General features: G+C 39.0%; 1 protein-coding gene and 1 long non-coding RNA gene across 3 annotated transcripts; one reads left to right on the forward strand and one right to left on the reverse strand.

Moving 5' to 3' along the window:
• Nucleotides 1-413: 413 nt before the first annotated feature.
• On the forward strand, nucleotides 414-18,866 carry LOC135234015 (protein shisa-7). Of its 2 annotated transcripts, XM_064298107.1 has the most exons (6): nucleotides 414-1,175; nucleotides 4,318-9,239; nucleotides 11,886-12,040; nucleotides 12,501-12,566; nucleotides 13,566-13,754; nucleotides 14,121-18,866. In XM_064298107.1, the coding sequence occupies exons 2-6, from the start codon at nucleotides 8,542-8,544 to the stop codon at nucleotides 14,972-14,974; spliced, it is 1,962 nt and encodes a 653-aa protein (XP_064154177.1). In that variant the 5' UTR covers nucleotides 414-1,175; nucleotides 4,318-8,541; the 3' UTR covers nucleotides 14,975-18,866. The 2 variants fall into 2 exon arrangements, with proteins under 2 accessions (XP_064154177.1, XP_064154184.1); XM_064298114.1 differs by lacking the exon at nucleotides 12,501-12,566 and having other exon boundaries at nucleotides 415-1,175.
• Nucleotides 18,821-21,697, reverse strand: LOC135234038 (uncharacterized). The gene is made up of 2 exons (XR_010324012.1): nucleotides 21,283-21,697; nucleotides 18,821-19,153 (listed from the first exon to the last, which is right to left on the reverse strand). It is a non-coding gene; the product is annotated as an uncharacterized LOC135234038 (long non-coding RNA).
• Nucleotides 21,698-21,798: the final 101 nt, after the last annotated feature.

Genomic DNA, 21,798 nt, shown 5'->3' on the forward strand with positions numbered 1-21,798 from the left:
GATTATGAGTATTGCTAACTTCGTCACCTGTTTGGTTATCAAGTTGAAAACGTACGTATTATTGTACGTCCTGTCCGTTTGTTAAATGTCGTTTAGTATAGGTATTTACTCGCATCACTGGCAGTTTTTGAAGTGCGTGTGTCAGTCACTGTACAGTGTCGGTGCATTGCTTGAAGCGGCTGTTCACAGGTCGGTTTGTCTCTATGTCGTCTGAACCAATCATGGGTATGTAATTTAGTCCCTAAGCCAATAGCTTCACTGAAAAATTTCTAAACGGGTAAAAAATCTCCCCACTGATTGGTTAACTTCCCATTCCATAGTCTTTCCAGACAACTAATTGGTAGGAGCACTGGTAACAGTGTAGGCCAATCAATGAACAAATAAGACGCAAAGCGGACCGTTGTGAGAGCATGCACTTTCTCCAGTATTCCATTGCCACTACGGCAGGGGTTTTATTAAGAAGGAGCGCATTGAGCAGTGTATAGTTACGATAAATCAAGACAGAATAATATTTAGCTGTAGTCCTACGAAATGTCGTACATTTAAAATACGGTCTTTGGCATCTTTCTTGGAGGTTTTCTAAAAGCTTGAGGGTCTTTGGTGCGTCGAGAACAAAAACAACGAAACATCGATTTTTATGTAGCTATCTTGCGAATGATTTATTTTCCTGGGTATACAATTTAGACATGCTTATTAGTGAGAATAAAACAATTGGTATTATAGAAACATGAAACCAATGAGCACACTTGAACGAGTCTGTTAATAAGCCCTGTTGAAAATGAACGCGCAATATTAGGGTGAATTAATCGAAATCGAAAAAACGGAAAACACTGCTTTCGAAATTGGAATGAAAACGAACCAATTCTTCAAGGAGCAAAGCATCTTATCGATATCGTGCAATTTGCAACGTATACCAATAGTATATCCTATTTAACTTGTAATTATCTCTGATTTTAAATTAAATTTTAAGCTTTAACAGTGCAAGATCAGGGAGCATAACAGCTGCGGACATCACTGATTAAAGCCTGTTTTGTTTGACATAATCATTTACATAAGCGGAAGCTACATGCGAAAAAACTATATTATTTCCTAGTTATTGGAAAAGCTATTGCGACTGTGGTCGCCGCCAGTAAAGGAACTATTTTCTCCATCAGAATACAACGAGCGACACGCAGGTAAGAGCTTCATTTTACTGTTCAGTTTGTTGCTGCAATATCTAGTAATTTTACATGCTCAGAAATAGGGTTTCCTTTGTCTCTGTGCCCGCTGCATTGCTTTCTGTTTCCTTCTGGTTTTGCATGGTTATCTGTATCATTTCGTCATCTTATTCTGAGGTATACATGTTTTGCATAAATATGTAATTTTTCTCAATTCGACGTTTATTTGCGACACAAAACACTTTATACCTACACATGCAGACTGGGACACACCTGACACATATGCTGACACAGTAGATACACAGCACATAAGCAGACATAGCATGCACGCTCACACACTCATTGTGTACACGCGCGCTCACATGCACGCACGCACGCACGCAAGCTAGACAGGATGATACGTGCACAGCAGTTTATCATTTAGTCAATTAATTTGCATAGGCAGTGTGCAGTTGCGTACTCTTTCAGTTACATGCACATCCATTATCACTTCTAAACGCGCGTCAGCTCTGATTTGCTGCGACTATGACACGCTGCGTATCATCCAGTCATGGCTGCTTCCTTGTTCTTAATATTACTGTCATAATATGGATGATTTCACTGTGTGTACTCTGTCATGTTCTTGAGAATGGTTGTTAATTGTCAGTGATTGTGCAATAGTACAAAAAAATATTCCTTTGCACTGATATGCTTCTTGATACCTCAATGCCCGTATTACCCCAAGGTTATGCCATGATTCTTTTAAGAAAACCTTAAGCATTGATATGTAATCACTGGACCAAAATTTGACATCATCGCATCTAATACTGACATTTTGCCACACTAATATGGTTATACTGTGATACGTATGTCATTCATCTAGTAAGCACGTGTATACGTGCATAATGCCATGCCATGGTGTATAATGGTACACTCTTTTCTGCATATTTTATTCGGAGGGCCTCTCTCTCTCTCTCTCTCTCCCTCTCTCTCTCTCTCTCTCTCTCTCTCATGGCGCTCTTTCTTAGTATGTGCTCTTGTGGTCCCCCTCCCTCCATTACAACTGCAGTGCTACATTAGCTGGGGAGAATAATTTCCTAAGATCATGCCTGTTGCCTTAAATCAAGGTACCACAGAACGTACAATGCTAACATGCACTGAAGTAGCCACAAGTGGCATGCAATTTTAAATAATATTTAGTTCATTGGTTGAGTGTTAATGTGTCTGCTTTTTACAAGTTTTTAAAAATCTGCAATTTCAGTGTGGTTTAATCAATAACATAAAAATGATAATGATATTTGTCAAGTTTTCATCAAGGCGGTGGACAATGCAAAAATAACGAGAATCCTACAGGGAAACTGCGAGAGACAAGGATTGAGTGTGAGAAACTGCAGAGAAAACGCAAGATTAGCGGGTAGCAAGGGAGTATACGGGTGTAAGAAATCAACAGATTACTGAGATTTTGTAAGAGAGAAATAAAATTGTTTGGAGAAAAAGCTACAGAAATAAAAAAATTAGAGAAAAGGAGCAGAGAAAATACTGGTTTCCACCCCCTTGATTCTCTCCTTTTCCATCTCTCTTTCTCTCTCTCTGTCAGTACTGCAGTGCTATTCTGAGAGAGTTAGCTGCTTCAGCCCACGCACTGACACCGCGAGAGAGGGAGAAAGAAAAGCAAAGAGAGAGAGCAATAGACAGAGGGGAAGTGGGAGCTCTGTAGAACAGTAGTCTACAGACTGACAAATTGTATATGAAGTTGAACACCCTCGGAAATGACTGATATACAGAAATAAGTTAATATTACGCTGATTTTTGTCCCTGTTTTGTAGTCACATTACATTCTGCAACTGACTTTCACTGTCCAATCTCCTATCTGTATGCGTCTCTGTTTTTCATTTGAATACTGTATTTATTCATTTAATGAAAGCCATTTTCTCAAAAAAATTCTCTCCCTCCCACACACCATATTCCCACTCAGGCTGTCCATCTCTCTGTGTTTTTTTCCCCTGTTTACTATTTAATCTTTTACTCTACCTCTCTTCTCCCTGAAACCCCTGACATGTAGCTATCCAGGTTTGTGTCTTCACAAACCTGTATGAGTCCTCTTCAGCTATTGCCTGATGGCTTCCCCCCCAGCTTATTTCGTTATGGTTATGCATGTTCCCGGTCAGCTTTCCCTTTAGTGTGGTGTAGTGTCCATTCATTCAGACTGTGAGACTGCAGTCGTTGAAGTCCTCTCCATTTTTAATTATGATGTCATATATTTATGGGTAATTTAACGTACTAATTTTGTTCAGTCCCGTCAATTCAATTAACTAAGTCAGTATTACTCACCCCAATCTATCTGTCTCTTTATCTCATTGTGTCTGAATTAGCCACTTTTCTGCATAGTTAACTCTGTTTGGGTGATCTTCCATTTTAATTATTTGCAACACATGTGCGACCAGAAGATAAACGCTTTCACGGGATATCAGTATTGAAAATGCTGTTAAGAGTTTTTATTAACATGTATTTTAGTTTTTGCAAATGGATTAGATGGATTTAAAGCATACCGATTATTTGTTTCCAGGGTGAATGTGCATTGGTGATCTGACTTCCCGTCTCATCTGTCTGTATCTCAGTACTGGTTTGGGGTTTTAGGTGTCATCTCGTTCTTAAGGTCAAGTCAATAGAAAATTTACCGCGTGGCCCTGATTCAGGTTTTACTGTGGTAAACAGAACTTTGGTTTAGTCTAAAACAGACTGAGGTATATGTATGAAGACCCTGAATAAAGTAGCGAAGGCCCCAGCACTAGAACACACGGTTCACTTCTTGAACACACATCACTGTCTGCAGAATATAGTGGTCACAAGCGCAAAGCAGATTACAAACGGCAAAACAGTGAGTTGCAGAACATAGCAGTGAATAGCAAATTGAAATTACAAATGAAATACAAATTCAAAGCATTTAGAGCATTTCTATAAAGCCATTTTACTCCCCTAAGCTCTCAGACTATTATCAGAAGTCCAAAAAGGCTTTCTGGGTAAAAAGAAACATGGAAATCTAGGTGATGTCTAGATGATGTTTGAAGAGGTGAGTTTTTTTTGTTTGTTTGTTTGGATGAGGGAGTTGTTCGCATCCTCCAAGATTGCTTGACTTACTTTTCATTCATAGAGTTCATGATTTTTTTTTTTTTTGCTACAGGGAGAATGAAGTGTTGATTGACATGGTAAAAATACTGAAGAAAAGAAAGGAGCAAAGATCAAAGAACATCTACCACGAAAACTGAAAAAAACTATCACTGGAGTCACAGTGAGCAAACTGCCTTTAATAATTTTTGAAGAAGATTTTACATCATTCAAACTTTCTTGATTTCGCCATAAGTGTTTTTTTTTAAGGAGCACGTGTCAAATTGGGTGCCGAAGACAACAAACGCAAGTGTTCTACTTAAGAATTCTTCATCGCTGCCACCTTGCACCAACTGTCTGTGAAGTGATGGGGCACTCTGTCTCACTATATATTTCTACATCTTTAATGAACATTTGAATCCAAGAAAGTGCATCAGTAGGCAGAGAAAGTAAGGTTGAAAATCACAAATTCTGGATAAGATTGCCTCCCCTTTCCTATATTTTTGTTAAACATTTACTACCCGAGTGAATATTTATCTGAATCGAACAAAGTTGGAGGATTAGTGCATTTTTAATGTGAATTTTTTAAGCACATATACGATTGCCTGTATTTATATTTCATGTGTTATTTTGCCTTTCATAAGCATTGATTAGTTTCAGGAAATATACCAGCTGAGTTTTCCTGATTCTTATTATTCTTATTAATCAGGGGATTACTTCACATTGACTTAGTTTTGATTCAAGCAAACTACTATTGTATTTACATGCATATCTCTTTTTATCTGTCTTGTAAAATTCCTTAACACACAGTGTCGCTTCACAGATCCGAATTATAACACACATTTCATCATCCCCTCATTCTTCATTTCGTCATCTCATTCTTCCCCATCTCCTGTGTATTTTTCATTCCAATGCAGTAGTAAAAAATGGGACTGATTGTGTTGGATGTTCAAGAATTCTTAGAACCAGAGATCCCTGATATTATCTTGCAAAGTCTGCACCACCTTTGAAAAAACAAAGGGATTTTACATGTATAAACCTGTGCTCCCCTAATCTACATGTAAATTCATTTACAATTTTACGTTTATTTGTAACTTACTTGTAAGTGCATTTGTACAATTGATACCATAAATAACAATTTATCATTGTTATTATTACCAGTGCTATTTCAGATGTTGTATTCATCATAGCAGTGTTCTTGAGAGTAACAGTAACAACAACACTACTGTCTGATATATTATTTAAAATGGCATACAATGACAATACATTTTGGTAGATGCACCTGTGTATGTGTAAATCAGTGGAGTTCAAATTTTGTTATACATTTGATTTCCCATCTCAGTCAGAGCAGTCACCCTTAAGCTATGGAGTTGACTTCACTGCATAGTACCTAATATATTAATATATTAAGATATTGTAATGAGCAGAGTGAACTGGCAGTAAGGCCCTGGAAGTACGGTATACTTTTTCCTGGGAGGTCTTTTAGTGACGAATGTGTCCAGATCTTTTCATGTCTGTTCTGTGGGCAGGGGACCGTTTTCCTGCTAGAAGCGGAACTAGGCCCACATTTGTTCTGTTCTGTTGGGTTGAGTTGAACCCAGAGCAGAGATACCACCGGGGAGGGCCCAAACACACATAGACCACTCAGCCATTTCCTCTTCTAGAAAAGCCTCTTCTAACATTTTCTTTCTACTTTCACCCTTTCCCTCAGTTCTTGTCCCTTTGTCTTTCCATCCCCCCTTCATCTCTGTAACTGGACAATTTTTCAAACCTACCTCTCTCTTATCACTTGCTTGTCAAGTAGAAATTGTCTTTCCAGTGGGTCACAAACTAACATGCTGCTTTTTATAATATATTCTTCTGGTGAATGTGTCCCCTCAGTACCCATTTGTATTCCTTACTCATATGAAATAATCTGTTTAAGGTATTGCTCTCCCTAGCTCCATTCTCACTTAACTCATTATATAGCACATACATGTTGTATTGTGGTACATTTCTCAACATATGAAAAGTAAATTCCAAGCAATCGTACACTAAACAGGCATACAGGAGGGAAAGGTTTGAAATAGACAACCACAAAAATATGGATTTGAAACTGGCAATATAATTTTAACTCTGCAGTAATATTGACAGCATTACATGAGCAAAAATAATTGTAATGAAGTAAACTTTCAAATTAAGTACTGCACAGTAACACTTAAAAAATAACACTGCCAAATTTAGCCCTCTAAGATTTGTTTACAGTGATAAAAACTTCTACAACTGCCAACAAATTGTTTACAATGCTTATGAAAGAGCTAAATAATATATAAATATCTATACATTATTTTCTTTTTTTCCAGGAAGATTTACAGTTCAAATATTCAATTTTCAAGTGCCACTTTTACTAGTGCCAAATAATTAAGACATTGTGGTAGTTATCACAGATAGAAAAAGAAAGTTTACATATTGAAAAGAGGTTTACAGATGACACTTGACCTTAAAAGTATATTTATCATTTTATTACATACTATTTGTTTGTGCCATAACACAGAGAAATTTTAGAACAAGCTCTCTCTTACAGAGAGAGAGTGATTTACAGTAGGGAGTAAAGGCATTTGGAATTCCTCTCTGTAGAGATTGTTTACAAGGTCAGTACTGCTTGCTACAAAAATAACCTACTCAATGACAGTGGTGGGTTTTAAAGAAGTTTACAATTTTTGATTCTATTATAGTGTGATCTTTCCATTGCTTTAACTTTCTTTGCTAAGAAATATTTTTCTCTTGAATATTATCTCAAATTGTTAAATTCAGCTTCTACATTATGTATCATTGTTGACTAATTTATCTTTTGTCAAACCATAGATTAGTGTGTAAGAATAAAAAGGATTTATCATTACTTAGTACCTATTTAAAATTACACAACCGTAAACCTCATAAACCAGCCAGTTTATGAAGCTAAAGCTAGCTATACTGATAACAGTTTGGTAATGGAGTAATATCAGAGTTTACACAAGTTACTTACAGTGCCATTTTTACACTGAGTCCTTACTATTGAACTACAGAAACGTTTACACTAGAACAACAGATAGGTTTCCCCTTAGCCTCTATAAACATTCTTTTTTTCAGACAGGCTAAACAAACTACAGTATGTGCACCAGGCATTCAATGTTGAATCATTCAGTCGGTACGAGAGATCTGTTTTCTTTGTGACAGAACGCAACACACATCACTGAATATAAATATAGGAGATATCACCTTATTGGAATGGAGACATCAGCAAAGTTTTTTACACTTTGTTGAGCTTACTTATAGATCTGTAAAAAAAGGAGGACTGAATATTCAAGTCTTTTAAAAAAAAAAAAAAAAAATTTGACTGTGTTTGGAGAATGGAAGTTACATGTTTCTAATATATGTGCCATGGAACAGACTTGTTTGGACTAAAACTGAACTGGGCAAAGAGATTTTAAAATAAAAAAAGTCATTTTTTCCCCTTGTTTTGGAAAACGACCACTGTGGTCTGTTTGAATCTTGAGAATCTCTACCAGCAAAGAACTGAATCGACATCTGGGCCAAGAGGAGTGGTTAAAAAGAAAGAAAGAAAGAACATAAGCTGAGATATACTCATCCTTTTTGTGAACAGTTTACAACAACTTCAAATTGGGAAGTTTACTGTACGTTTAATTGTGATTTTCAAATATTTTGTAGGGATTCTTCACAGAGAGCGAAGGAATAAATCAGATTCTATAGGAACGGGGAAAGGAGTTATATTTTTATACCTGTTTTTACTATTTTTTCTTTAAGTCCAGCTGACATTTTTTTAAAAGTTCAGTATCATTACTACATTCAGTATTTCAGCATTGAGCTTTATTACACCAAGAATTACCCCAGGCATCACGTTTTGTTCAGATTATTATTATTAGCGCTTTTAGAAATATATATATTATCACCGCCCATGGTTCACACTGGCAACCTTTGATAGCAGTGAAGTGCTGGTGCTTGCTCTCTGCCAGCAGGTCCTGTTAAGAACAATGCCTGTTGCCCAGGCAACAGCTTTATGGTCTTGAATTCAATAACTGTTTTAGAGCTAGCACATTATCAGTTTTCATTTATTTAAATCTTACCATTGTCTTCATTTTCTCTATAAAGACAGAGGTAGAATTCTTCCATGCTGTTATTTTTGAAGATGGTGGCTCTGTAAATCTTTGTCCCTAAAATATTGTGAATACCATTGAATCCAAGAGCAGATAGCTACAGTGTTGCACTGCATTGACTCGGGGTCACTTAAAGCAGACATCTTTTTTGAAAGAAACAAAACAAAATGACATCCACTACATATCACAGAGTTCACCCCATATCCCTCTTTCTTTTCTTAATTTTTGGCCCTGTTATTGCCATTGCAACAAGCTCTACTGAGCGTCCAGCAACTAGTCGTACACCTGGGAGCCCCTCTTTGCTCCTGTTGGCCATTCATGGCAACAAGCGAACAGCGGCATCCTTGGGAAGATCGAAACCGCTAGTTCAAGTGGCTGAGACTCCTCCGAAGCCCTTGCCGCAAATCATGCTTCCGAGGAATATGACCGCGGAGGCCCTGAAACCCCCTCTGGGTGCTGCCTTAGCACCGCCTCCGAAACGACTCGTGGACATGGATGTCTGCAGAGGCTACTACGACGTCATGGGACAGTACGACTTCACCTTCAACTGCTCGAAAGACACCTTCATATACTGTTGTGGGACCTGCCACTACCGGTTTTGCTGCCAACACCGCAGCAACCGCTTGGACCAGAACTCTTGCAACAACTACGACTCCCCGGTGTGGGCCAACACCCCGCCACCCGCCACCATTCCGCTGGATCACCGTCCTGATCCGGGCTTCGACCCTCTCCGGCAGCAGAGTAACAACACCGTGTATGTCATTGGGGGGGTGATATCCTTCACCCTAGCAGTGGCAGTTGGCATTAAGGTGGCTTTCCACAAGGCTTCACGTCGGCCCAGACACAGGGACATCAACGTGCCAAGGTGAGAAGTCAACGCGTCGGGTTTCTGTAGTGTTGCTAATTAGTGTTTCTCCCTGGCTCTGAAAGCATTGTCCCCTCGGTGCCGGGCTTGTTAACATTTTGGACAGCTGCCAGCTACAGTACACGGGTGTAAAACTGCACAAGTAATTGAACATCATTTTTATTTCATACAAATTGAAGTGATTAGAGCAGATTGCATATGTTGCATCACCACAAATGTTATTATTATTAAAAATGAAGCGATGCATGTTTCACCTGTGGTGTCTGAGAATGAGACCCTATAACAGCATGTTTTAATCCATTTTAGCCATTTATTATTTTTTTCAGTTCCTTACATTCTCGTGTTGATTTTGTAGTGTACTGTTGAATTGATAACAGACAAGGGCCATTTGATTCAGGGGTATGCAGCACTTCATGTAAATATACCACTTTTAAGATTATGTACATCGGATTACTTGCGAAGACCAAATTTGTCCTGCAGTGACCTCCATAATGTTTGGGACAAAGCATAATTTTTTCTTGATTGTTTTTTCTTGCCTCTGTAGGCCTACTCCACAATTTTAGATTTGTAATCAGACAATTCACTAGTGGTTTATGTGTGCATTCTCAGCTTTCATTTAAGGGTATTTTTATAGGCTACATTTTGTTTTTGCCATGTTGAAACTACTGCACTTTTTATACATAGCCCCCCATTTCAGGGCACCATAATGTTGTGACAAATGGCTTCACAGGTGTTTCTCTTTAGTCAGGTAAGTTCAATTGCTTCCTTGGTGCAGGTATAAGAGAGCTTTTAGAATCTAGTCTTGATTCAAGGCTTTTAATTGCCTTTGGAGTTTCCTATTAGCATTGGTCAACATGAGCATCAGAGTTGTGCCTGTGAAAGTCAAGGAAGCCATTATGAGGCTGAAAAAGAAAAGAAAAAAAGAGAGACATAGACCAAACCTTAGGCCTACCAAAATCAAATGTTTGACACATCATTAAGAAGAAAGGGAGCACTATAGTTAGCTCAGTAATGGCAAAGGGCCTGGTAGGCAAAGGAAGAACTCTACAGTTGATGACAGAAGAATTCTTACCATTGTGAAGAAAAACCCCCAAACACCTGCCCAACAGATCAGAAACACTCTTCAGGAGGCATTCGTGGATGAGACAGTGACTACTGTCCACAGAAGACTTCACAAACAGAACTACAGAGGCTACACTACAAGATGCAAACCTGTAGTTAGCAAAAAAAAACAGGATGGCCAGGTTACAGCTATGACGTACCTAAAAGCGCCTACAGAGTTCTGGAAAAAGGTCTCGTTGACAGATGAGACCAAGATTCAATTGTATCAGAGTGATGATAAAAGCGAAGTGTGGAGGCCAAAAGGAACTTCCCAAGATCCAAAGCACCCCCCCCCCCCCACTTATCTGTGAAACATGATTTTGGCATGTATGGCTGCCACATGTCCTGTCTCACTTGTCTTCATTGATGATGTAACTGCTCATAGCAGCAGTAGAATGAATTCTGAAGTGCACACAAATATCTTATCCTGCAGCAAAACAATGATCTCAAACATACTGCGTAAGCAACAAAGGAATTTTTCAAAGCCAAATACTGGAAAATTCTTGACTTAGCAAGCCATTCACCTGATCTGAATCCAACTGAACATGCATTTCATATGCTGAAGAGAAGACTTGAGGCAACTAGCCCCCCAAAACAAGCAGAAGCTGAAGGCTGTAGTACCGGCCTGGAAGTGCATCAGCAGAGAGAATATTGGGCACTTGGTGATGTCTATGGGTCACAGACTTCAAGCAGTCATTGAATGCTAAGGATATGCCACTAAACACTAAACATGACTTCTTTAATTTACAATTTACATCATTAATATGTCCCAAACGTTATGGTGCCATGAAATAGGGGCTGTGTATAAAAAGCGTTGTAATTTTGACATGGTGAAACTAAAGTGTATAAAAATACCTGTAAATACCTCAGAACGTGCACTTTACCTGAAAGTGAATTGTTTGATTAGGAATCTAAAATAGTGGAGTACAAAGCCAAATTAAAAAAAAACATATTGGTCCCAAATGTTATGGAGCTCACTGTATCTGTCATGTACTACACAGATTACTTGTTTGGAAGCTTTTCATGTTTGTCTGAAGATGCAATTGTATACTGAGACCAAATTGTCCAGATTTTCAGTGCTTGGGCAAACCAAGCTCATTTACAGAAGACAGCCTGAGCTGCATATTATAAGGGCTATAAATCCAGTAAGCCATTGAAATGGGCACCCATAAATTACTTTGTCATTTAATATGGCTGCCACGTACTATATAATGCCCCACTGTACAAAGTATGTTTGTTATGTGTTATTTCAACCCTAAGAACCTCTTTCTGACGTTATTGGTCCATTCATTTATTAATTTTTTTTAAAGAAAGGTGCAGAAAGCAGTAAAATGTATTACATTTTCTTTGGCACATTACAGGAAAATTAGCATGGTCTCACATGATTTCTAAATTAGCCCCGTTCAATTTGAATATAGTTGAACTGATTTAGTAGATCTGCTATTCATGATAAGGGCAATAAAAACGATAATGAAAATTTGAAAAATCAGGCTGCTCCATACTAATGATATGCATTCTTTGTTCCTCCTCACCATTCTGCCTCAGAGCTCTGGTTGATATATTACGCCACCAATCAAGCCCAGTCCAGCAAGGGGAACGGAACAACAGCGTTGCTCTGGGCTCTGGGGTGAATGAAGGAACCCTTGGTCGAGCCCCAAAAAATCTTTACACTCCCGGAGTGCAGAGCAAAGACAACCGCAGTAAGTGGGCTCCTTGTTCATTGTACCCGCGTTTTGGATGTGGACAAGCCTAATAGCTGGGCTGATACAGGGAGCAGGACAGTATGGCTGTAAATGGTAAAAGGCTAAAGAGAGAAAGAGAGAGACCAGCATATCCTGCAAGCAAATGTTACAATTTGCACTGGCCTTATCTTATATGTAATCCATAACACATAGAGGAGATGGGTGTGTGCTTCACACTACAGCCCTTCATCACAAACACACACACACATACACACACACACACACACACACACTCGTGCGTGCACATAACCACAGTTACCACACACATGCACACACACATACACACACAAAACACACACATCCACATATTTGCATTCAGACACATATACAGACATACATATCCACTCACGCATACACATGCGTGCACACGTGCACACACGCAGAGGTATACAGCTGATGGCTTTGTTCTATTTTGCAGTGGGGAATTTGCACCACAATTTTATCCATCTGTCTGGTTCCAGCCCCAAACACACTGCTACCATCGGTAAGGGAATTAGTGCAGTGTGTATGGCATATGGCTCATACGGTCGTTGTGGCAGCAAACTAGTGTGTCATTTAGGAATCCTTTCCAAGTCATGCCTTATTTGAAAAAACTGGAAATTACTCACAATGAAAAGAGGAGAACAGCACAATATAACTCGTCACTGTTATGTTCCAAAGCTATGTTAATATTCATACTATATCTTTACTAAAAATGGTAGACCTTTTTGGAAGAAAGGGAGTTTTTCCCCATACTTCAGTTGACAAAGTTGTGATGTTCTCCTGTTTTCACTGAGTCCTCTGCTCTGGTTTTTCCCACTTGGATTACAGTCGCTTTCGCTTCGCTGACCTACTGCACCTTCTGCTGTTCCCAGCCCTAAAAGCACCTCAGTGACCTTTCTATCATTTTACCACCGTATTCAAATAAATGCACAGTTCTGCTGCTTGTCTCGTTTCCCTCTGTCTTGTGTCTGTTATGCTTCTCCATTGGCTGGTTTGGTGCCTTGTTTCTGTTTAATGCTGTGTCAACACTGTGCAGTTTTGAACATCATTTTTCCAGCACAGCCTCTCATTCTTTAAGAGGATCATCTGCTGGAAAACGGAGAACATTTTGTTGTTTTATTTTTGTAGTCCTTCCTTTTAGAGCTTATCTTATATCTCCTCAGAGGTGGAGTCTATCGCCCATTAATATTTGACTTGTACAGTTTGTCGTATACCCCTGTAAACACCTATTATGTGTTTCCAGGTCTCCTGCTGACTAATTTTTTTGTTACAGTCAGTTATTGTTCTATTTTTGTTGGTGTGCGCTTTACTACATTTCATTATGAACAGAAATTTTATTTCAGAAAATACGTGAAATTCTTGGACAATGTGTTTTTGTTTTGAATGTTTTGTGTCACTGTGCTTGTCGTAAAATTTTAAGTGGCTGTGCGTGAAGTCAAAAGACATCCTTGAATGTTTTTTTTGATTGAGTGGGTGTGCTCAATATGTTTCCCATTTTCAGAGCGTGTGCCTCGCATGAATAACGCCCAGCTGGCCTCTTCAGGGACTCTCCTCTCCAGCAAACACAATAACACCTCTGCCGCTCATCCGTCCTTCCATCATTCCCTACACAACCTGGCCCAGCTGCCTCCTTCATATGAGACTGCCATGAAACCTGAGATCAACAGATACTGCTCTCTGAAGAGGCTTGGTGAGTGGGGGGAGGAAAGGAAGTACAATTTGGTCTGTGTATCTGTGGTGAGGAGCGATTCCTAGCATGCTGGATGTTTTTAATCAAGTCGCGAGGAGAGGCTTGATTTGACTGAAAGGAATGAGTTGATTTGGGCCATTTAGGTAGATAAATGTGAGCAGTAAAGGGGAGGTATTAAAATAAAAACCATTCAAGCATATGGAAATGTGTCTTTGCACAGTGTGGCTTACCTTACATTCTCTTCCCCTCCCCTCCCTCTCATCTCTCCCCAACCCTTCCTGTCTTCTAATTCCTTCATCTTCCACGCTTCCTTATTCTCCTCCCTTTTCCATTCCAAATTCCACATTTTCCTTTAAATCCAAACAGAAAAAGATCTGGATGAGTACTCTGGCTACTACACCTCCAAACGGCGGCCCAACAATGCTCCTCCTTCATTTCATTCTTCTCAGCACCACCTCCACTGGGGTGGGGACTACACCCTTGGTGCCAGGGGTACCCTCCCTCTGCACGCTTCTCGCCCAAGAATACACGTACCCTCTGGCCCCCCTGCAACCCCAAACCCATATCCCTTACAACCCCCTCAGCCGCAATACAACCCCAATTATGACACACTGTCCAAACCTCCAAGAAGAGTGATGTCGCAAGACCAGTTGCTGACAGTGGGTGAGGGCAACACTTTATCCAGGCTATCCAAGAACCAACAACACCAATATTACAAAGCTATGGCAGCAGCAACTAAGAGCGCCAACTCCCAAACCCTTCGGAAGTCACAAGAAAGGCTCCTTATGTCACCTGACCGATTGGCTGAAAGGGATAGTATGGGGGTAGGCATGGGCGATTTTGGAGGGATGACCCCAACCTTACCCCGGCTTACCCATCATCAAAAAGCACAGTCTCAGCAAAATGTGTGTGCCACCCCCTCACTGGATCGACACCATATGATAAAGATGAATTCCCACCCTACCTCGGGTAGGGAGCAGGAGAGGAACGTGGCCATGTCAGGGCATGGGGGTGGAGTTGTGGGCTGGGCAGAGATGCCAGGGGGAGGGACTGGGACGCTAGGCCATAATGCCAGGAGGTTAGCTTTTGCAGCCAAGAGGCAGAACACCATCGAACAGTTACATTTCATCCCTGGTGGTGGTGGTGGAGGAGGAGGGAGTGGTGGAGGGGGTGGGAGTCAAGGGCTGAGGACAGGGAGTAAAAATGAAGTGACAGTGTGAAGAAAGGGAGATAGAGAAGAGAGGGTTTGGGTGTTCAAGTAGAAGAGGGGTAGTGATAGAGAGACAGAGGAGAAGCTGACAGAAATGGATGGCTGAAGAGGGTGATAGACAGAAAAAGAAAGATGGAAGTATGGGTAACAGTGACAGGGACATGAGCAGATACTAATTTGGTGAAAGAATCTATTTGAATCAGAGGATATATTCAGAGAATGAGAATATTATCCTGCTATTTTTATATTTGCAAAATGTCAGCCATATTTCTTATCAATTTTGCTTTACATTATGGTGCCAAGAGAAATGAGAGAAAGAGTGACAGCAGGAAAAGATAAGAGGGAAGAGGGAAACCACAAGACTGAAAATGTAACCAAATGCAGAGAACGACGTTGTGTTACTTTGTGTTTTTGTAAATGTCTTGGAATTTAAAAAACAAACTATTGAGCCATATTTGTGGGGAGAGTGGCCATCAAAAAAGAACATAAAGATGGAGAGAAGCCAGAGTGGAAGGATAAAGAAACTAGAAGGACAAGAAGCTACTGAAAGATGTTTGCTATGATAAAAAAAAAGATTGGAAGAAAATAGAAATTAACTTACATCAGAGGATCAAGGTTAACAAAAAAAAAAAAAAAACAATTTTTAGCAAAATGATTGGATTTGAAAGTTGACCACTAGACTGAGAAGCATGTCTCTCAGAGCATCTAGTCATACAATGGAACAAAGATATTCTTGGTCCACTCATTTTTTTTACCATACTTAATTGGATGTGATTTAGCTGACACCAATAAAGAATGGGACTGGACTCATGGAGTCTGTATTCATGTGATCATCTTACGTATGGAAACACCTGATAATGAATCAGTACTCTCTGATGATCTTGTTGGACAGGACAACGTGTTTTGATGTGGTCAACATTATACTGGTTTATGTAATGCACTGATTGGACAACTGAATAATCAAGCATTCAAGGGAATGTGATAAAGCGAATGCTTCAATGTAAGCTTTCTACATGGATAACAGCAGCTACGAACTAAATTAGCAGGCATAGTATACTAACTGGACAATGGAGACTTGCCTGCATTGCCCGATGATGTGATTGAATTGAGTTAGCATCCTATGATAGGGCATCCATGCTGATGATGTTTTCCATGATGTTCGGCTAGAAGTGATAACTGACAATGCAGATGGAAAGTTTGTGCATTTAAATCGGACTTGAATAATCCTCATGCTTAATATGTGTGCATTGACAAGCGAAATACATTTTCAGCACACTGTATGGATGATGCAGTGTCAGCCATTATTTAAAGAAATTCAACAGTCAGCTTGGTTTGAGGAACAGAGCTACCTGGGTCGGACAATACAACTGTTAACTGAAACGGGGATGATCTGACTGGAGAAGTCACACAGAAAACTGAACAACATGCCTGACAATCAGCATTTTCCAGGGAAACTGATTCAACAAAATCATTTGACATTAGGTGAGTGACAGCACAGTGAATTGTACACTGTCAGCCAGTTCTGTGCAGAGATCTGGCTTCTAACAAGATGGTGCTGCACAATGTCATCTGTGGAATGGTAATCAGTAGTCATTTCTTTCATGGGATCAGACTAGGTAATGAGCGAGAAAGCCGAGTTGTCCATCATTAAAATAAAACTCTGCTCTTTAGGTAATTCACTTCACCATGACTTTGCTGGGGTCTTATGAACGTTTAGTAACATTAAGGGCTATTCTGAAAAAACTTGTATGTGTGTCTAGTCTGTATTCTATCAGAAGCTTACATTTATTTTTGTGTTAATACAAACACTAATGTGAATACTAATGTCCATACCTGGAGTTTATAAATGTAAAAACATAAAAATTAAATAATTCTGCACAGGCATACCATTATGGTATACCAAGGTAAACCTCTGGTATTGCACACAGAAACCCGATAATATTCACAAAACAGAGACAGGCATACTTCATGTCTTGTAAATTTATATTCTGCAAAAATATGAATACATGTTTACTACAGAATGAAAGAGGGGACAGAGATTGTCGCATGTAAGGAGAATCATGTGAAAATGAATTTATTTACATTTTTTACAGAAATGTGATGACCATGTTTGACAAACTAGAAAGGGTTTGGAAAACTAACCACGTTTGCCAGCTGGAGAGAGGTGGCACTTTACATCTTTGCAAGCATATGACTAAATGCAATGGCTATCTCTTACTTGTGAGTTGCTCAGTGGGTTCCTGTGGCTTGAGTATTCTCTCACTGCCTTCACCCCTTGGCTGAGGTTGGAGACGAATAGGCTATAAATGGACTATTCAGACAGACAATCTTCCTATACACTCTATATGTCTGTGTTTGTTATGGTCATGATTATAATGATTATTATTACTGATTATTGTCGTTGGTTATTATCATTATTCTTGATTATCCTACTTATTATTATTATTATGATTATGATTATTATTTATTTATTTTGTTTTTTTTCTGTGGTTTCTCAATGTTTCCTGGTTTTTAAATATTTGACTTTTGGATGAATTTTTATCTAGTATCCTTGATGGAAAATGCAGATGCAAACACGGGGTGAAATATTTTTGAGCAAGCACTCAATACATACTACTTTGATGTCCCAGACACTCTTATTTGAGTTGAATGCATTGAGAATTGGTTGAATAAAAATTTGGGCCTAAGTAAATGATAAACAGCTTGATGATGTCACGGCCAGTAATGACGATGTCACAGTGCCGACTTATGATGTCAGGGTGTGCATGTGTGTACCTGCGTGTGTGCCTGTGTGTATGCAATTGTCTATTGGAAATTTTGTAAAAGGGGTTGTAGCTATTTGAATTAAGATTTTTAAAAGTCAGAAAATATGTTTTCAGGGAATCCACAGAAAGCAGAATTAGACAAGTTTGTTTTGTTTTTTAATCCCAGCATCACAAAAACTTGTATGCTAAACACTAGGATGAGGTTAGGGCTTAAATGTACTATTTTATTACAAAAAGCCTTATGTAACAATTAAATTGATTTCTTTCATAATTCAAGGTGTATCTGGGCAGAATGTTACTGGGTCATTTTAATTAATATTACAAATGTATTAATTAATATGGCTTATAAAATCTAGAAAGAAAGATTAACCAGTAAATATTCTTTTGAAGTTATTTTCAAAAGTTTTGTAAGTTCAGGAATTTAACCAGAATAATCTGAGGAATGTACTGCATCTTGCCTATGGTAGTTCAAATTATAACAACTGTAAAGGAATCTAACAAGAAACACAGAGTAAACTTTGCTCAGTTCTGACATTAACAACTCATTTTTAATGCTCATATAGTTGTTTGGTTTTAATAAAGGTTGTTAATTGAAGGGAAAAGAAGAATGTGTAAGGCACGAATTTGTCAATATTTTCTTTTTTATTACATTATGAATTTTAGGGAAATCATTAGATAGTGATTTGTCATTTGGATTTAAATAAATCCTAGCTATTTCTGTGTGCCTGTTCATGGTTGAGAGCTGTCAAAGACATTTTCTGTGTGTTTGCGTGTGTGTGCGTGTGTGTTGAGGAATTGAATTGGGTGGGTGGGGGGATAAAGGTGTGTGTATAATGTGTTGTCTTGTGTTTTATAGCATGGGGGTTGGCAGGTTTGTGAAGTGAGGAGTTTATTTGGGAGATGTACAGGAAGTGTGAGTAGGCTGAGGGATTAACTATATCTCTGTTTATTTTGCATACATTGGTAAATTGCATGGGTAAAATTATATACCCATCTTATTAGATAAAGGAGAAGAAACTTATAAGTGAAGACTCCCACCTCCCAACTGCACAACCCCTGTTCTTGGTTACAATGGTGATAAAAATCTCACGTTTGTAAGATAACATTCAGTTAATAAAAAACAAATAAAAATGTCAATGTGTTGTCATTGTCTGATATAAACAGAATACACTGTTTAAAAAAAGATACTCCAAAAACAATTTTCAACGCCATTTAAAACAAGAACAGAAAGCCCATCTGTACTGTGCTGACCAAATGAAAAATAAATAAGCTAAGGATCTGGGAGGAAGTCCATTGCATTTTTCCAGCGAGATGGTGACATTGTGAACTGAAGAGCACGCAGCTGGGAGTTGGTGTTTCTGATGAGGAGATATTGGGGTTGACTTTATGGGTGGTCATCCAGGAGGTATTATCAACAAGGCACGCTGACATAAAAAAAAAAAAAAGCAAGAAAACTTTAAAAAGAATCTTTGTATCAGGAATGTGATGTCGTTGGACCACTGGAAAGTAAGGTAGAATCTCTTGAGTTACTGGATGGGAGCATTCAGATAGGCTGAACTAGGCTTCCCCAGTGGTTTGAGGCACCCGGCTCAGCAGTGGCAGAAAAATGGATTTTGCTAACTGAACAAAGCTGCAGAGAAGTCCTGCAGGATGAAGAGAATTAGACTTCTAGAGCAGTGGTTCTCAAACTCGGTCCTGGGGGACCCCTGTGTATGCTGGTTTTCATTCCAACATCAACAGCAATCCCAGAATTTTAATAAGCTGTTAATTTTTCTTAATTAGGTACTTTTCATGTTTTAGATCTGGGGTCCCCAGTCTTATCCAGAAAGGGCCAGTGTGGGTGCACACACCTGATCCTGATTCGACTAATTAAAGTGCTTAGCAATGACTCTAGTGATTGATTAGTAGAATCGGGTGTGTGCACCCACACTGACCCTTTATGGAACCCCAGCTCTAAAACATGAAAAGCACCTAATTAAGAAAAATTAACAGCTTGTTAAAATTTTGAGATTGCTGTTGAGGTTGGAATGAAAACCAGCATACACAGGGGTCCCCCAGGACTGAGTTTGAGAACCACTGTTCTAGAACTTGTTCCATTCATCATGAAACTTGAAAGCTAGATATCTGAGATCGGAAGGATTTGCTCCTTCAGATCACGGCAATATAAATGCAACATGGAATGTTTTATGTATTAGAGTGATATGTACACTTCAATATATCAGCAAGGACAATTTAAGGCAAGAATATCATATGGTTATTTTTAGTAATGACCAAGTTACAGGTTACATGTGAAAAGCATTTGGTGTTTCATTGGACATGGTTATCAGAATGAACATGCTAAACAGTCAAAGGTCAACAGATTGCTCAGCTATATTAGAAAAAACACAAGTAAGCTTCAAAGAAGGTTGATATAAAAGTACAAAATGCCTTAGCTTAGACTACATTTAAAATATCCTATTCATCACATTCAAGTTTAAAAAATAAAGCTCTATCAAAACATTAAAGGGTAACAAGACTTGTCTCAGAGTTTATTCGGGTGATTTAGGATAGGAGTCTGAAATAATTATTTTTTTTATCTCAGTGCAAGGAAACTAATGGGGGGCAGAGGGATTAATGCGATGGACTACATGTGTGCTACTGTAAGATTTTGTTGCCAGAAATTACCTTTAAACTCACTATTGTCCTGGACTGGTTGGTGATTGATTTTCATGACTTACAAGTCTGTCGGTTTTTAATATAAGAATAACCCACCACCAGTTTTCTCCCTGATTTGACTATATGCCTCCTACATTTCTGCTATGTCACCCACACCTGGGGACGATATACAATGGTAATCCACAAAGCCCTGGCTAGTTTAAAGACACCCTACACAGGACAAGGCTAATTGTGTCCCACGACTGTGTAAACTCAGTCAGCCTGATTTTTATAAATTTTTGGTGGGAAGCGGGATTAGGTGGAGATAAGTGCTTGCCTGCTCTCTGCCAAATTGATGAAGGAAGTTGCAGTGATACAACAAGCCTAAAAATAAGAACGCTGAGAAAATAAAAACAGTGAATAAAAAAGGATATTTTGGACATTAGTTTTGATTATACAAAAATAATTAATAACCTATTATTTTTCTATTAAATAATTCCATGTGAAATGCACAAATGCTCCACAGATTAGTGGGCACACCTCCGTCCAGTGAGCACACTAGGCTAAGCCATAACTCCAGGCTACATTATTCAATCATGAAGCCAGAAGGCAGTTACAACTTAGGTAAATATCCTTTACGGCGTCTCTCCCCTGCATGAAGGAATTAAGGTTCAATATGAGCCTACACTTAATACGACACCACATATGTTTATATACCCCCCATACATTTAAACAAGTGCTGCCTTTGTAGTCAGCTAAACGTTCTTTTCTTTTTTCCTTTGTTTTGAATCAGGGACTCACTTCGTTATTGTGGCTACAATTTCATTTTCGGTTAAATTAAAAGCCCTTGCTCAATGTACCTAGGATAATTGGGAGCGTCATTTAAGGTTTTGACATTATTGCTACGGTAATAAGGTACTGGCTCAGTGAACACATTCCCGTCACCACAAGGTCGTTATCCCTCGCTTTCACAGACTTTCGGCCATTTCAGAACATCACGGAGATGTAGCCTAGCTTGCAGCATTACTTCCGCTCGGAAACGACTGGTGCAAAAGATGGAGCCCAATGAAGCCTCCGAGGCGGCCGCCATTTTAAAGGGCAGGGTCTGCAAATGTGGTGTAATAAAATGGCTACGATGGCTCGATTTGGCGTACAGTGCGAACCTGTCCTTCAAATTTCCTTACTGACTGACAGTATAATGGGCCCCAACGTAAACACTGCAGTGAAATAGCAGACGCAATGTTTTCTTCATTTAACGAGTCTGTCACTTTCCATCTTGCGCGTAAGGGCATACTGAGAATTTGCGAACAATACATTAATGTTGTATTTGAAGACTAGATTATGATTTTTTCATAGTAATGTTAAACGCTATATTGATTCACTTCTTCATTACTTTGCCACCGTTACTTCCGCGGTGAAGACAGCTACCAGATTA

This window comes from Anguilla rostrata, chromosome 1 (assembly GCF_018555375.3).
Source record: "Anguilla rostrata isolate EN2019 chromosome 1, ASM1855537v3, whole genome shotgun sequence".
In the NCBI taxonomy this organism is placed as follows: Eukaryota; Metazoa; Chordata; class Actinopteri; order Anguilliformes; family Anguillidae; genus Anguilla; species Anguilla rostrata.